The sequence below is a fragment of the Hypanus sabinus genome, chromosome 13, assembly GCF_030144855.1.
Source record: "Hypanus sabinus isolate sHypSab1 chromosome 13, sHypSab1.hap1, whole genome shotgun sequence".
In the NCBI taxonomy this organism is placed as follows: Eukaryota; Metazoa; Chordata; class Chondrichthyes; order Myliobatiformes; family Dasyatidae; genus Hypanus; species Hypanus sabinus.
Genome location: NC_082718.1, coordinates 49,686,675 through 49,702,836, shown reverse-complemented (window position 1 = coordinate 49,702,836; position 16,162 = coordinate 49,686,675). Strand labels below are relative to the sequence as shown.

At 37.8% G+C, this 16,162-nt stretch overlaps 1 protein-coding gene across 3 annotated transcripts in view; it reads right to left on the bottom strand.

The window, feature by feature from the left end:
* Positions 1–1,164: 1,164 nt before the first annotated feature.
* Positions 1,165–16,162, bottom strand: part of LOC132403850 (non-muscle caldesmon-like) — a 239,790-nt gene continuing 224,792 nt past the window's right edge. For 2 of the 3 annotated variants that reach the window (XM_059987585.1, XM_059987584.1), the window contains exons 12-13: positions 7,535–10,720; positions 1,165–2,519 (exon numbers count right to left, since the gene is read on the bottom strand). In XM_059987585.1, coding sequence (XP_059843568.1) covers positions 10,616–10,720 — 105 coding nt within the window. In that variant the 3' untranslated portion in view covers positions 1,165–2,519; positions 7,535–10,615. The remainder of the gene's footprint in view (positions 2,520–7,534; positions 10,721–16,162) is intronic. The other variant, XM_059987586.1, reaches the window with a different exon arrangement.

Below are 16,162 nucleotides of genomic sequence, written 5' to 3'. Positions count from 1 at the left end.
CTCCCAACAGCTTTAGTAAATCTGCCCACAAGAATATTAGTCCCCCTCTGATTCAAATGCAACGTGTCCCTTTTATACAGGTCACACTTGCCCCAGAAGAGGTCCCAATTATCCAGAAATCTGAATCCATGCTCCAGTTTTTCATCCACACATTTATCTGCCACTTCATTCTATTCCTATCCTCACTGTCGCGTGGCATAGGCAGCAATCCTGAGATTATTGCCCTTGGGGTCCTGCTTCTCAACTTCCTTCCTAACTCCTTGTATTCTGTTTTCATGACCTCTTCCTTTTTTCTACCTATGTTGTTGGTAGCAATATGTACCACAACTTCTGGCTGTTCACCCTCCCTTTCCAGAATAGTGTGGACACGTTCAGAAACATCGCGGAATTTTGCACCTGGGAAGCAAATTACCATCCTTCTTTCTTTTTCACGTCCACAGAATCACTGATCTGTCAGCCTTGCTATAGAGACTCTATTATTGCTGCCATCCTCTCCCATTCCCTACCCTTCTGAGCCACAGGGCCAGACTCAGTGCCAGAGGAACGGCTGCTGTTGCTTCACCCAGGAATGTCGTCTCCTCCCAACCGTATTTGTTGTTGAGGGGGACAGCCACAGGGGTGTTCTCCACTATCTGACATTCTCCCTCCCTTTCCTGACAATCACCCATTTATCAGTCTTCTGTAGCCTTGGGTTGACTGTCTCCCTGTAACACCTGTTATTGTTGTTTGGTTGCATGTCACAGCCTGACTAACACACCACAGCAAATTCATGAAACATGTAAATGCATATGGGAAACAAAGTTGTTCCTTGACATTAATGCCTTTACAAAAGCAAAGCTGGGGAGTTCTTCCAGACCACACAAAAACAAAACTCTCCACTTCAATTACAACAGCGGATGCTCAGTTGAAGAGCTTTTATATCTCTATCTATTCTTGAATGATAGTCAACATTAACTATGGTAAAGCACATGTCAGGGTAAATTTAGATTAGTTCTCTGTCTAATAAACATTCTGAGTCAGCTTCTAGAAATAATCTATTTATTGTGAATTGCCATTTTCATAATACATTGTTTTTTTAAACAGTTTTAATGAAAAATGCAGTTGCCTAATACGCCGTAACTAGTTGTCGTGTTCACAAAATGGCAAAAAGCAGATGATTTAAGATAAAAGTTGCATAGTTTTATTTTCAGACCTATACAATAATTGAGTGCATTTGCATTTCATGTTATATGTAAACCAAAAAAAAAACAAAATGATACATAGCGTAGCAGTTGTAGCACATCTTTGGGTTGTCCTTTCACCTTTATTTGACTTTACGTAGAGATGACTAAATACAAGAGTGATGTAAGCCTGTTTTCCTATTCAGTCTCAACATTAAACTGTTCCATGTATTATAAATTCCAAATTCTTTCCAGACCAAGACCTTTATACTCTTGTGTATTGTCACATATACAGCTTAAGATATAAATAAAAGTGTATCAAAATGTATGTGGTACAACTCCTGTGACATGCATAGTGGAAATTCAGTGTTTCTGAGAACTCATAACCCCTTTTTTTAATCTCTTAATACCATGTCCGTATTCCAATCTCCTTGCAGACACACACATCGATGCATACACACACACACACACGCACGCACATTCATCCCTTAAAATATAATGATACTTTTTTTTATAATTTTGAGGCAGATTCTATATCTTTTGTTTGCTTCAGAATTCACTTTGAACATCTAAGGCCTGATGACGGAACAAAATTTCAGGAGAAAGTGTGAACTTTTCAAATACACTATGATGTAGGCTGCTATTTGGTTTATTGCTGAATATATGATCTAGCATTTTAAGCTAGTTAAAAAGCATTCTATTTTTGTTACACTACAAAGCTAGAAGTTGTGATTGTTATCTGTAATGAATCACCTTTGCTCTATGTTCCTCCATTCAGAGCAAAATGAACCAATCCATAATCAGTACCACTATTACAAATCAATTTTAAACCTATTAAAACATATTTAACAAAAATGAAAAAAAATGACATTAGGCAGAGCACTCAAAATTGAGGAGAAAGTCTGATTACAAATCATACTGGTTTTATTATTTAACTCATCTAAGAATTCATGAAAAAATCTTATTTTGTTTTTAAATTAATTTTGTTTTAAAATATGTATAATCAATCTTCTAAATGTTCAAATGTCACAGCATATTTTGTTTTTCAATAACCGTGACTTTGATCTGTATAAAGGCAATATACCAATGACTTCAATTGCAGGTACAGATTTGTAACGCTGTGATATTACAAATGGCTTTGGTTGGGACAATGAGAAACTATTTGCTAATAAAATACTACGTAAATCCTGCTGATCTTCTCCAGCGTGTTGTGTGGGTGTTGCTTTGGGTTTCCAGCATCTGTGGGAATCTCTTGTGTTTATATAAATATAAAAAGTTCGTCAAGGCATCTCAGATCTACATGGGCCAGTATTCTGTGAATATTTCTCTAAGGTTGCTTTGCATAATGTGCCGTCCCTGCTGAAGAAAGAAAGAGAAATCAGATTTGTTCTGTGCCAAAAATAAAGTATAAATAGATCAAAACCAAACCTTATGTGCAGTTCAGAAATGTGTGATGTTAACATCATATGCTGAATGGATAAATAAAAATATTGAAAACATGGGCGAATATGCTATTGGCATCAAGTAGCAATCACAATTAACAGGGCCTGAAAATTGAACAATAATTGGCAACCAAATCCAGCCAACCTAAAAATGGAACATCAAAGAACTCCTGTTCCCTTCAATCAATCTTCAGGAGAAGCAGAAAGAAATACAGCTGATTCAGAAATACCTGGAAGTTCCTTTTTTCATTTACTCCATGCTATTAAGAAGAATACCACAGTAAATCCTGGTCTGTAACTCCAATCAATCCTTCCCCAACAATATGAGGATACATTTATTAAAAGTACTGACTTTTTAAAACACATGCATGTGGCTCTAATGTAATGTCACTGATACATCATGTAGTTCTTGACATGGATAAGTTACATAAGCAACAGATCTCTTATTTTCCTAACTGGAAAGTGATAGTTTTTAACAACTTGCTATCACTCAAAACCACTGGCTCAGTTGCTGAGTTCTTAATGCAGCTTTAAAAAAATGAGAAACACATGTTTCTCTTCTAAGGTACGATGATTATGGAAAACTAACTAAAAGGTCAGAGGGAAAAGGAAAAAAAAGGTTCAAGCTACTCAATCATTAGATGTTTTGGAGATAGTGGTAAAGGAGAGGCAAAATCTTCAATACACAGTAATTGACGGAAAGATTCAAGAATTAGTTTGCAATTAGTTCATTATTGTCACATGTATTGACTGAAAGGATTTAAATTGTGTGCCATCCAGACAGGTCATTCCATGTAAGGACAAAAGGGAACAAATACAGAACATCATAAACAGAGAAAATGCAGTGCAGGTAGTCAGGGGTAGTTGATGAGCAATGAGTCAAATCAAGGAACTTATAAGGGAATAGCACTCTGAGAGAATGTGCCCACAGAGCTCAGGTTGAGCCAATACGGTGGAAGGACGACAGAGACTGCAAAGCACGAAACAAATAAAAGTTTATTATTATATTAGAAAAATACAATTTCTGCGTAGAATGGAACTCAACAAGTGGTAAAGGCATTGAATGTCTAGAAAATATTGACAGCAGTTCTCCACATTAAGATTTTTTTTTACAAAATTAGAGTTCATAATGACAAATGCAAATAAACAGAAATGCGGAAAAAGGGAAAGGTTGGGAGAAAGTTAAATTCTTTTAAAGCATTGCATTAAGTTCAGTTTAAATAAATTAAAATTATTGCATGATTTAGTAGAAAATTGCACAGAAATGGTGAAAAATTGAAGGGGTTTATGGAATAGTAGAAGCACGTGTGTCTACAAATGGATGCTCCCTCCAATACAGAATGTGTGACAGTTCCATTCTTTGCAGTGGGTGCCCCTACATCACCATCAGCATCACAGCCTTGGACTGACGTTTCTGAGACATGGAGGTACTGGTGCAATGATGCTTCAATCAGTACTCTGGGCTGATAGCAATATGATCTTTAACATTCAGTATTAAAGTGAACTCGGGAGGATTAATATATAAAAAACGATGTTCCAGATCTGATACTTTAAATCACCATTTTCAACATAATGCACATTGTATTTTATTGAGAGTTAGTAGCAAAAGTGGCTCATGCTCCATCTTTGTTTGCTAAGAAGTAATGGATATTGTGGATATTGGCGAGGTCCTCGTGAGCATGATAGTCAATGGGGAAATGATACCCTTGTGAGGATGTATCACAATTGGAGGTGCCTAGTCTGATTTCCCAATTGGCAAATTTCAATAAGGATGGGAACAAATACTTCAAAACAGGAATAAAATGCAATGCTTTGGAGAAGATATTCACATCAATATTAGCTGAAAATGGGTCCACTTTCTGGGCATATCTGTTTACACGTTTCTGTTTAAGGAGACAACCAACCTATGCCACAAGATAACACAAAGTAAATTGAACTTAACAAATATAATTAACGTGAGCAGTAAATGTAAACAGTATGGGGTTAGGGTTAGATAAATCTGCAGGACCAAATGATCACCACTCTTGTATTAAGGAAATTCTCAGCAGGACAGGCAGCATCTGTGGAGAGAGAAATAAAGCACTTCTTCAAGTCTTGATGAAGAATCTTTGACATGAAACGTTGACTCTGTTTCTCTTTCCACAAAGGCTGCTGAATGAATTTTTAGTGTTGTGTAAAAACCAAACGTTAATCATATATCAATGTGAGAAGTCCTAAATTTTTCCCTTACTTAACTGTTAATCCAGTTCTAGCAAAAGTTCATCAATATTGGAATTCTATCTCTGATTTACTCTCCATATTGCTTCCTTCAAAGTAAATTTATTATCAAAGTACATATATGTCACCAGAAACAACACTGAGATTTTGTGAGCATACTCAGTAAATCCAAGGAATACTATAGAATCAATGAAAGAACCTCACCCAAAAGGGCAGACAAGCAATCAATGTGTAAAAGACAACAAACTGCAAATACAAAAGAGAAGAAAATAATAATAATTATTATAAGCAATTAATATTGATAATGAGAGATGAAGAGTTCTTGAAAGTGAGTTCATTGGTTGTGGGAACAGTTCTGTGATGGGGCAAGTGAAGTTGAATGAAGTTATCCCCAATGGTTCAAGAGCCTGAAGGTTGAAGAGTAATAACTGTTCCTGAACTTGGTGGTATGGGTCCTGAGGCTTCTGTACCTTCTTCCGGATGGCAGCAGCAAGAATAGAGCATGACCTGGGTGGTGGGGATGACTAATGCTGAATTCTGCTTTTCAACGACAATGCTCTGTGTAGATGTGCTCAGTGGAGTGGAGAACTTTACACATGATGAACTAGGCCATATTAACTGTTTTTATAGGATTTTCCATTCAAAGGCATTGGTGTTTCTGTACCAGACTGCCATGCAACCAGTTGATATACTCTCCGCCACACATCTATTGAAGTTTCTCAAAGTATTAGGTATCATGTCGAAATTTGCAAATTTGTAAGGAAGTAAAGGTGCTGCCATACTTTCTTTACAATTACGCTTACTTGCTGGACCTAGGACAGGTCCTCTGAAATTATAACACCGAGAAATTTAAACTTTCTACCTTTGACCTCCCAATGAGGACAACTCATGGACCTCTGGTTCTTCCTCCCAAATCAGCTCCTTGGTTTTGCTGACATTGAGTGAAAGTGGTTGTTCTGGCACCACTGAGCCCAATTTTCAATCTCCCTCCTATATGCTGATTCATCAAATGACAGTGGTGTTGTCAGCAAACTTAAATATGGCATTGGAGTTGTGCTTAGCCACACAGTATTAAGTGTAAAGGGAGTAGAGCTGGCGGCTAGGCACTCAGCCTTGTGGTGCATCTGTGCTGATGGACCTTCTGGAGGAGATGTTGTTACCATTCTGAACTGGTTGGGGTCTGCAAGTAAGGAAATTAGAAACCAATTGCCCAAGGAGGTAGAGAGGTCAATACCTTTAAGCTTAATGATTAGTTTTGAGTGGATGATATTATTAAATGCCAAGCAGTATTTGATAAAGAGCATCCTGTTGTATTTATCTTTGCTGTCCAGATATGCCAGGGCTGAATGAAGAGTCAATGGGATGGCATCTGCTGTGGACCTGTTATGCTGGTAGGCAAACTGGAGCTGATCCGCGACAATTCATTGCAGGAGTTGATGTGTTTTATCACCAACATCTCAAAGCACTTTCCCAGCTTTATCTGGTCTCACTGTAAATATGATTTGACTACAGCTTATGACAGGTTAGTGTGTAGAATGAAACAGAAATCTGTGTCAGAATAATTGCCCTAACATCTTCTGAACATAAGAACATGAGCAGGAGTAGGCCATTCGGCCCATCCAGTCTGCCCTGCCATTCAATAAGATCACGGCTGGTCTGTCCGTAAACTCAGCTCCACCTACCTGCCTTTTCCCCATAACCCTTAATTCCCCTACTATGTAAACATCTATCTAACTATCTTAAATATATTTAGTAAAGAAGCCTAAACTGCTTTCCTGGGCAGAGAATTCCACAGATTCACCACTCTCTGGAAAAACAGTTTCTCCTAATTTCTGTCCTAAATGTGCTGTCCTGAATCTTGAGGCAATGTCCCCTAGTTCTAGACTCACCTACCAATGGAAACAACTTTACTACTTCTATCTTATATATCCCTTTCAAAATTTGGTGCGTTTCTATAAGATTCCCTCTCATTCTTCTGAATTCCAAAGAGTATAGTCCCAGGCGACTCCATCTCACAATGAGCCTTCAATCCTTGCTCAAATCAACCCTATGTAATTATCTGTATTTGGCAAGATGTTAACTTCACTGACTTCCACACAACAGTCCAAAACAATACTCAGTTGCCTTTAGATACATTGATACAACTCTAGTTTTGTTTTTCTTTGTATAGTGGATAAGGCATTTTGAAATCCCATTGCAACTATAGGGTGATTAGCAGCCAATTTTGATTTGCTCTCTATTTTAACAACACAAGGTCTCACATGTGATTCCTCAAGCCCGGTTCAGGTTTCAATGTCTATTTAAATTTAGACAAGACAATGCAAAGTTGACATTTTAATATTTTAAAACATTCTCTAAGAGAAATAAACACCTGACTTATCACCTTTTTGGTAAATATAGTTATTTACAGAGAGAGAAAAAGATGTACTAGCACATGGGCAGCCATTTATCACAGTGGCTATTTTTTGGTTGCCCTTTGAAGAGTGAGTGTGCAGTTTATTCTTAATGCTACTGCTTGCTCAGGTTTATGATTTTGCAACCTTTGTGCTGATGCAGGAGAAACACTATTGAAAGCACCATAAAATATTTTAATGTTCAGCTGTTAGCATTCATTAGTAACTGTCAGTATAGACTGAAATAGTACTGTGCACATATTGCACATACCTGAACATAATGTTAATTTTCCAAACTGAAGTGCTTATGAAAGTCACTTACCATTGGTCTAACTGCAGTGACCCTCTGCGGACTTGAGCTTACTTCCGGCTGTAATCTAGGTGTGACAAAAGGCAACAGTTATCTTTTATCCTAGTGTTTAAGTTATACCATTTTGTGCCCATCTTCCCCTGTCCTGCAGTGCTGCCTTCAATCCGTTTTCAGATTACATATCTTCTGTGTCAGATCTGCTAAGTATCTTTTCCAAATGTAGTTTAGATTTCAAAGTCAAAGTAAATTTATTATCAAAGTGCATATATATCACCATATACTACCTTGAGATTCATGTTAGGTTTAATTGAAAATTTATAGATTTAATAAAATAGATTAAATCCCAGAAGAGTTGTCAATTCAGTAGATGTCCTAATGTTAGTCTGATCGGAAATTGCATACAAGGTTCCTTTACTTGCTTGGAATGGAGAGAAAGAGCTGAGCATTCAGAACCTACAAAGGGAATCTAGACCTTAGGATAGAAAATTAGTCAGGTGATATGTTCTATTGAGAATGATTGAACTTGCACATTTAAACAATCTATTCTACTGTTTATTACAAGCACTTTTTAAACTTAGCAATGAATATGATTTTAATTCCTCTTTTTAAAAAAAGATGGAAGAGCCTGTTGCTTGCAAACTCTCAAGAGCTTCACTTCCCCAAAGATTACCCATATCATCTCTCTTATTAAACCAACTCATTGCTCTGTTTAATATCGTACACTAACTCACTTCCTACTGAGTTCACAGAGTTGGCTCTCAATTAGTCTTTAGGAGAAGCATTGAGTTGCAATAATTTTATCTGCTTGGGGCACTGAAGCTTGAAGGGGTTTTTGCCAGCTCATCTTTCAGGATGGAACAATTTATTCACAATTTTCCATCCAGTATTTGATAGATTATGAGTAGCCTATACTCAGTTTTGCAAAAGTTTGAGAGTGTCAAGAGATGAGACATTCATTGCAGAATAACCTGCTTGAGCTTTGTCTTCATAGTCACAATAGAGACCTGGCAAGTTGAGTTAAATTCTTTGGGCATTGCTGATTCCCAAAATATTGTTAGCCTTAACTTTGGTTCCAGTGGGGTTAAAGTTTAGGGAAGATACTCCTACATTTTCTTCTGGGAGATGCTCTGTACTTCAGTAGTGGGCTAACATTTTGTACTCACATTGACTTTGGCCATGTTCTAGGTTGACAGTGCTTTATGATTGTAAAAATTAAATCCAAGCTAACTGTGCTCAAAAATGACTAATAGAATTTTTTTTATTAAAACCAGCTGAACATTGTTGGATTAGGGGCATAGTTCTAGGAAACTTTTTCACAGAGGTATTAAGGCATTGTGTTAATTAGCTTGCAGTCAATCAGGGCATTTTCCTGTGTGTTTAAGACACCAGTAATTATCAAAGGGTTTTGCTACAGATTCAATGTTGTCTTAATGTCAAGAGCAGTAACTTTTCCTTCAGCATTTAGCATCAGTGAATATTAAAGTTGAGTAGATGCTACTGAGGGTAACTATTGATTGATCTTCTCACTACTTTGCTGATGACTGACAAACTAGTAATTGGCTGGTGGACAAGATGTACCTAAGCAATTTGCACATTGCCAGGTGTAAGACTGGGGTGAGGTGTTGTCAGTGTTAGTGTGTCATGTTTTTAGCGACATTCTCATGACCTTTCTGTGTGCAAATCTCTCAGTACCTTTGCAATGTCGTATAGAGGGAAACAAATAGGTTTGTTTCCTAGAAGGGTTCCTTCAAGATGATGTTGGGTAGGAACATTCATTTTCTGTTCAAAGTATCTTTGTGTACTGGATGGACTGAGAATGGGGATATATTCTTCACCTGGAGGATTAATGCAGCTAAATTTGTCACCAAATACATAGTCAATACTATTATTCTAATATACTTTAGATAATTTTGAAATTTGTCTGAATTCCTTAAAATCCTTCTGAATCAATCTTTCTGGAATCCATCGGGATTTTAAGTAAAATTTAGCTGCTTTAATGCTACTTTTTCATGTTATCAACCCTTACCTGATCATGATGGGATTTAAATCCATATACTATATGCTAATTCAGGAAAGCCTCAAAGACCTTCTCCCCAGTGAAGTATCTCTTCAGCAATCTGTCCACTCTAAGGTTCTCCCAGCATCTTCCTCCTTCTTTCGCTCCTGCATTATCACTTATTGTCCCCTTTAACTTTTACCCAACAATACCTTTGCCTCAGTTTGATCTTTCCTGTTCTGTTGTGCATTCATATCATTTGGTTCACTTCCCTATGTCCCCTTGATTTTGTTTTGATCTATTTCCCCCTTCACTGCCAAGCACTTCCACGCATGGCAATAAACCCTACAATCCCATCTATTTCCCTCTTTCTGGTACCTCCCAAGCCAATCATTTCCCCCTCCTCTCCCTTGGTAATACAGTTTCCCTTACTTATTTTGTCCCTTTGCCCCTTTGCAAATCATTTTCTCTCACCTACCCCACCCCTGCCACCAATTCATATTCCTCACCCCTTTCCATCAATTCTGTCCTCTCCCCTATCCCTGGAGCAGGGATATTAATGCTTGAAATTTTGATGATTAAATAGATGGGAAAAAAAGTTATATGACTGCCTTGAAATATTTACTTTATTCCCTGGTATAATGTACTTGGCAAAATGATGGTTCAGCAGGTGGGTGAACGGCTTTGAAGAATTGGGCTGGTTGTAAAATGTCAACAGTCACCAATACAAAGCAGTCACATTCAAGAGATTTTCAATCCAGCTTGTCTGACTGACATCTGGGGTTCAAGATCTGATTTTGACTCTAGTGTTGGTGAGTGAATTTTTAACGTTTGAAGATCCGTTCTGATATCAATTTCACTCTTGCTCTAAACTTTCTTCCTTATTAATCTTAACACAAAATACCTATCAGAACTTTTCTTCATTTTGATAAGTTACAGGATTAGGATCAAAAATTTCAGTATAGTTTTTGGATAATCACTAATAATATTTAAATAGCTCCCTGGTGGACATTTTTGTTTTGTACAGCCATTCCAGGGATGGAACAGTTTACATCTTAGACAAAGTTGGAATGGGCATGAACATAGATATATATCTTCTATCCAACGATGACCTTAGAAGGGGTGGCTGATTTTCCATTGGAAGAATCAGTTTTATTCTCCCATAGGTTGCGCTTGCTTGATACATCTCCTGGCTTCACATCCTAGAATCAGAAATACAAAAACTGTAAGATGGCAGAAAAGAGAAGGAAATTGCAGATCCATAAGACAAACGCAGGAAATGGACATTGTGCATCTTTTCATTACTTTGTGATGTGTTCAATAAACTTTGATTTATCATTCATTTTTTCATGTGCAGCAGGAGAAACAAGCACAATGCAGTTCTGTTAACTGAGCAGCACTCGTGTAAGAGTTTAAAAGCAAGTGCTTATTAAAGTAGAAATCCGATGATTTGCAAATTGTGTTCAAATTAACATCCATCAATACATTGTAACTATGGCATCTAAAGACACACGTGCACATTGCTGCTTAAACTCAAAATATACTTACAATTGTGAATTTAGCAAAGATAATTAAGGTAGTTTATTTCCACAATGTGACTGAATAACTCTCATTCCAACAGATCTGAGCGCAGTTCAAAGAACTTCAAAGTTGGCATTGTAACACAGGTACCACGGCACGTAATTCAGCAGAAACAAAAATCAGCTTATCATTGTAAATGATAACGGACCCAAGGTGGAACGTTTCACCCATATTGTCATTTACCCACATGATTCCACAATTAAAATGTAATAATGAGCAAAGGGCCCTCAGTAGTTAGGTTTTGTTGCAGAGAGAAAGCTTTGGAAAACCTATATGGTACAAGAAATGGAAATCCTGAGAACCTGTATTTTGGAGATAGAATGGAAAGGTTAAAACCTTAGGACAGATGTATACATGTTCTGGATTTGTTTGCAGTATGTGGGCAGCATTTATTGTCCATCCCTTAATTTTCATGAACTGCGTGTCTCACTCACCCAGCTTAGAGGACAGTTAAGACTCAATTATTTTGTTGGATCAAGATTCATATTGACCAGACCAGCTAAGGCTCAGAAAGTTCCATTACAAAAAGTCATTAATTAAACATATGGGTTTTATCCATAGTCATCTGCTCTCTTGATAGCCAATGTTATTTGCTCACTTTTTACCCCAATTCTGGATTTAATTAATCTCTTGAATTTGGGTTACTCACAATTAATTTTATCATTATGCTATACAATCGATATGAATTATGGGGAGATTACATGGAGGAGGAGGCGAATGGAGTTGAGAGGGTTAACAAGTCAGCTAGGATGGAATGGTGGAACAGACTTGATGGACTGAATGGTCTTATTCCACTCCTATATCTTCAGGGTCCTATGAATGAAAGAGACTACATATGTTGCTATTTCACACCTTGCAACACAGTCAAGAAGTTACTTTGGAACAGGTAAGAAAATGCATGAATCTCGAGTCCTTTACACAACGCACAAGGGCAACTCAGAATCACAGAATGAATCGGGCTTATTATCACTCTCTTCTATGACTAAAAATTGTTATTTTGCAGCAGCACACTGAAGACATAAATTACTATAAGTTACAAAATAAATAAATAATGCTAAAATAAGGAATGACGTGGTGGTGTTCATGGACCAAGCATATTGGCGTATTTATCTCAGTTTATAAAATGTAAAGTTCCTCTTATTTGCACAGTCTTTATTTTAACATTGAAATGAATGCACACTATGACACACAGCCCAATAAAACACCATCACACCATCACCATCAAACCTTTAAAAAGAATGATAGATTTTTAAACTTGGTAGTTGCAATCACTAAATGAAGTTTCTTTAGAATGAAATCTGAGAACTGGCAGGGATAACAACCTCTGGTACCTGGGTTTAAATTTAATGCTGGTTGAAATAAAATGAGCAATCGATAAAGGATCATTTAGCTCTGTTATTCTTAGCTTTGACTATTCTCTCTCGATACAAAGAGTACTCTGGACAGAAGAATACATTTCAAACTTTCTACTCACTTTCTTGTTTTCCCCTAAGTGTCTACTGAGTTGTCGTGACAGAAGAGGACTGACATAAATGTCTTACGGGGAGGCATTCCTGTTCTATGTAAATATGACCAGAAAAACAAGGTGGCACCTATTAGATACACCTACTAGATTGAGCTCTTCTGCAAGGGAGGTAGGAAAACGCACTAAATTCCAAATGTTCTCTTTTAATATTAAAACGAAATTATCTTTGCATTCTATTTAACACAGCACCTCAACTGGAGGTAATAAGTTTTATCTCATCTCTTGATAAAAAGACCTTCAGAAGATATAATATTGAGCCTCAATAAAAGATCTAGGGGGAGATAGAAGGATAGTCAAAGATGCCATGCATCAATGCATTTTAGATAACTGATGCAGAGTACTTTCACTTCTGTTCTGATAGTAGTGTGGAAATATTGTGACTGCAGGAATCAAGGGAAAATCCACCATCTCATCCAATAATTTTAAAATCAATGCTTTTTGTATGCATTGATCTGAATGAGATCAGCAAAAATAAAATTACACACAATCCTGCCCAATATAAAACAGTACTTGTTTATAAACAATAATAATCATAATAATATAAACAATAATTGTTTATAAACAATAATAAACAAAAACAATGTAGATTTACCTGATTATTGACAAGAATCTCTGACCAGTAAGAAGTAGAAGAAAGAAAGAAGGAGAAGACATGCCCAGCTGGAAAGAAATGAATGAAGATACAAAGAAAGGAAGTGGAGGAGTCAACTAGGTAAGAAAATAGGAGAGGTGAGAGGTTAATAAACTTTACACTAAGCTCTTATGTTTTAAACCAGTGCAACTCATTTTGAGTTAACAGCAGAGTCTCATAATGTAGATTCAAATGAATTATTTCAAGTTACAAAACTGAATAGTGGTCATTTAAACTGTTAAGCTCTTTGCAACCGGCAGCTCAAAAACTTAAGGTGTATAACATCTCCCCCTTGTGGAGAATGTAATAACTCACCATGCAGCACACATTGTGCCAATTGTCTTATTTAATATTTTATGCCTTAATGTTTAAAACCAGACAAATGAAATAGGCAATGTTCTTTTTATTAAATGTGCACTTCCCTATATTACCATCACACTTCCTCCTCCTCCAAATACACAGGCAAATTCAGGTGAGCTTGTGACTATTGACATGTGCCTTTTGTCTATATAATAAATGAAGCATTTCTGCAGGGCAGGAATAATAGCCATGTTCCCCTTCAAGTCAAGCCTTGCTGTCACCATTCAAAAAAAAGCAGTGATGTATCTGATCCAGTGAATGTTAGGGTTTCAGTTGGTGCTGTGAACGAAGCTGGTCTTACTCTGAAAAGCTGTTTCTCACAGCCAATCAACTCTGCCTGCTGTAACATAAAGTTACCGAAGTGTGTAGGCAGACTTCATTCTAAACTTTTACTCACTCAGTGGCAGTCTATCTAATCTTTGTTGTGATTGATTGTTTGGGACTTTCCTCCAGTATAACAAAAAAAAATTGGGTCGGATGATAGAGGATTACACCCAGTGCCTGGAGTTCCCAACCCAATCCCCTTGCAGCTGTGGTTACTTGGCCACGTGCAGTGTCTGGTCGCAGTGGTCTCTTTCCAGCAAGTCCAGTGGCTACACTTAGCAGCTGTCCAAACTACTGTTATTTCTATGATAAGTTGTGTGGTGTTATAGTTCACCTCTGGTATGACAAATGGGCCAACAACTAACATAACAAATCATGATCTCAGAGGGATTTCTTCACAGACTGAGTGGTGAGAATGAGCGGGCTTGATACAGATATTACTGGCACTTCTGAGGAGGAAGCTTGATGTGGCTCTGAAGGAGAAGGAAACACAAGCTATTGGAGGAAGTGTGGGAGGTGTTCATTTGTAAGGTGTATAAATACAGGGCTAATTTCAGTGCAGTAAAGACATTAATATTCCATTCATCACACACAAAATGCTAGTGGAATGCAGCAGGCCAGGCAGCATCTACAGGGAGAAGCACTGTCAACGTTTCAGGCCAAGGCCTTTCGTTAGCCCTGACGAAGGGTCTCAGCCCGAAACGTCGACAGCGTTTCTCCCTATAGATGTTGCCTGGCCTGCTGCATTCCACCAGTATTTTGTGCGTGTTGCTTGAATTTCCAGCATCTGCAGATTTCTTGGTGTTTGCTTAATATTCCATCAATGTTGTGCTTAACATGCTGGATTATGAAATGGCATTTGAAAAAGTACTGCCATTATTATAATTGGATAAGCTTTTTAATCAATGTTTTCAAAATTCTAAAATAGGAAACTAATGCATGGATATGATTTTTAAAAGTATATTAAATTTATAAAATCTTGTCCTAAAGTTAGCACTGTAGCCAAACCAAACGAATTCTGAGCTCTTTTTCTCACCTACAGTTCCACATCTTCACCAGGTGTCTGCTCTTTTAGTAAATCCCATTGGTCAATGGCACTGAATTTTTGACACAAACCAAATCCTAGCTCCAAAATTGAAGTGAAACAGCAAATGTCGCTGAGTAATAGTTTTGCCACATCCATTCCCTGTACATATTATTCCTGCTCCTGTTTCTAAGCATAGATAATAACCTGAGGCCAAGATCAAAGGTAGGCAAATACCACAAGAATGGTATAGAACAGCCTCTACACATCAGGCTTACATTTAGAAGCTGCTAGTTGAATGGTTGCTGCACAGTCTGTCTTTTGAAGAACTTTACTTGATATGACTAAGAAATTGGAGAAAAGTTCTTGTGAATATCTAAGAGAATCAAGAATTTTGCTTGGAAACCCTTCAGCTGAGCATTGAAATTGACTTTGATCTGTCTACTTGCTCTTGGAAGGTATCTTAATAATTTACACTTGAAGCCTTTCATGGTCAAGTTGTATCAACATTCATCTGTGAGTCCAGGCCTAGCATCAGTTGTATCAACACAGGGCACTGACTCAAGAAGGCAACATCTATCATCAAAGGCTCTCACCATCTGGACCGTGCTGTCTTTGGGCAGGAGGTACAATAACCTAAAGTCCCACACCACCAGGTTCAAGAACAACTTCCTCTCTTCAACCATTCAGTTTTTGAACTAGCCTGCACAACCTTAATCACCACCTCAGTAGAGCAACGGAGGACGGAGATTAGGATGATGGCTTCTAATGGCGGCTCCTTTGCTTGCACCTTAGGAAACAGCTCTATTTCTATCTTTACTATCTTTTTTTTCCTTTTCAGGGTTCTTTTGAAGACTCTGACCTGGAGTTACACGCTGACTTCGGTTCTTTGCGGAAATGGGACCCGCTCTCTGGGTGTCATGACCGGTCGTTTCTCGATATGCCAAGGACATGTCCTGGAAGACTAGCTCACCTTCGGATTTTCTTGGCCCTGGAGGCAGGCAGACTCGAGGCCAGTGTCACTGCCCGATGCATCGTGGGAGACGGAAGATCGTAAGAAGTGAGCCAGTTGCTGGGTCTGTGCCCAGAGACCAGAGATCTTTGGGCATAGAGCTCGGAAAAAGGGACGTAACAGACTTGTAACATCATAAATCGGCGAGTTGTTTTGTTATGGGGACATCTCTTTTTCCCTTATCGGG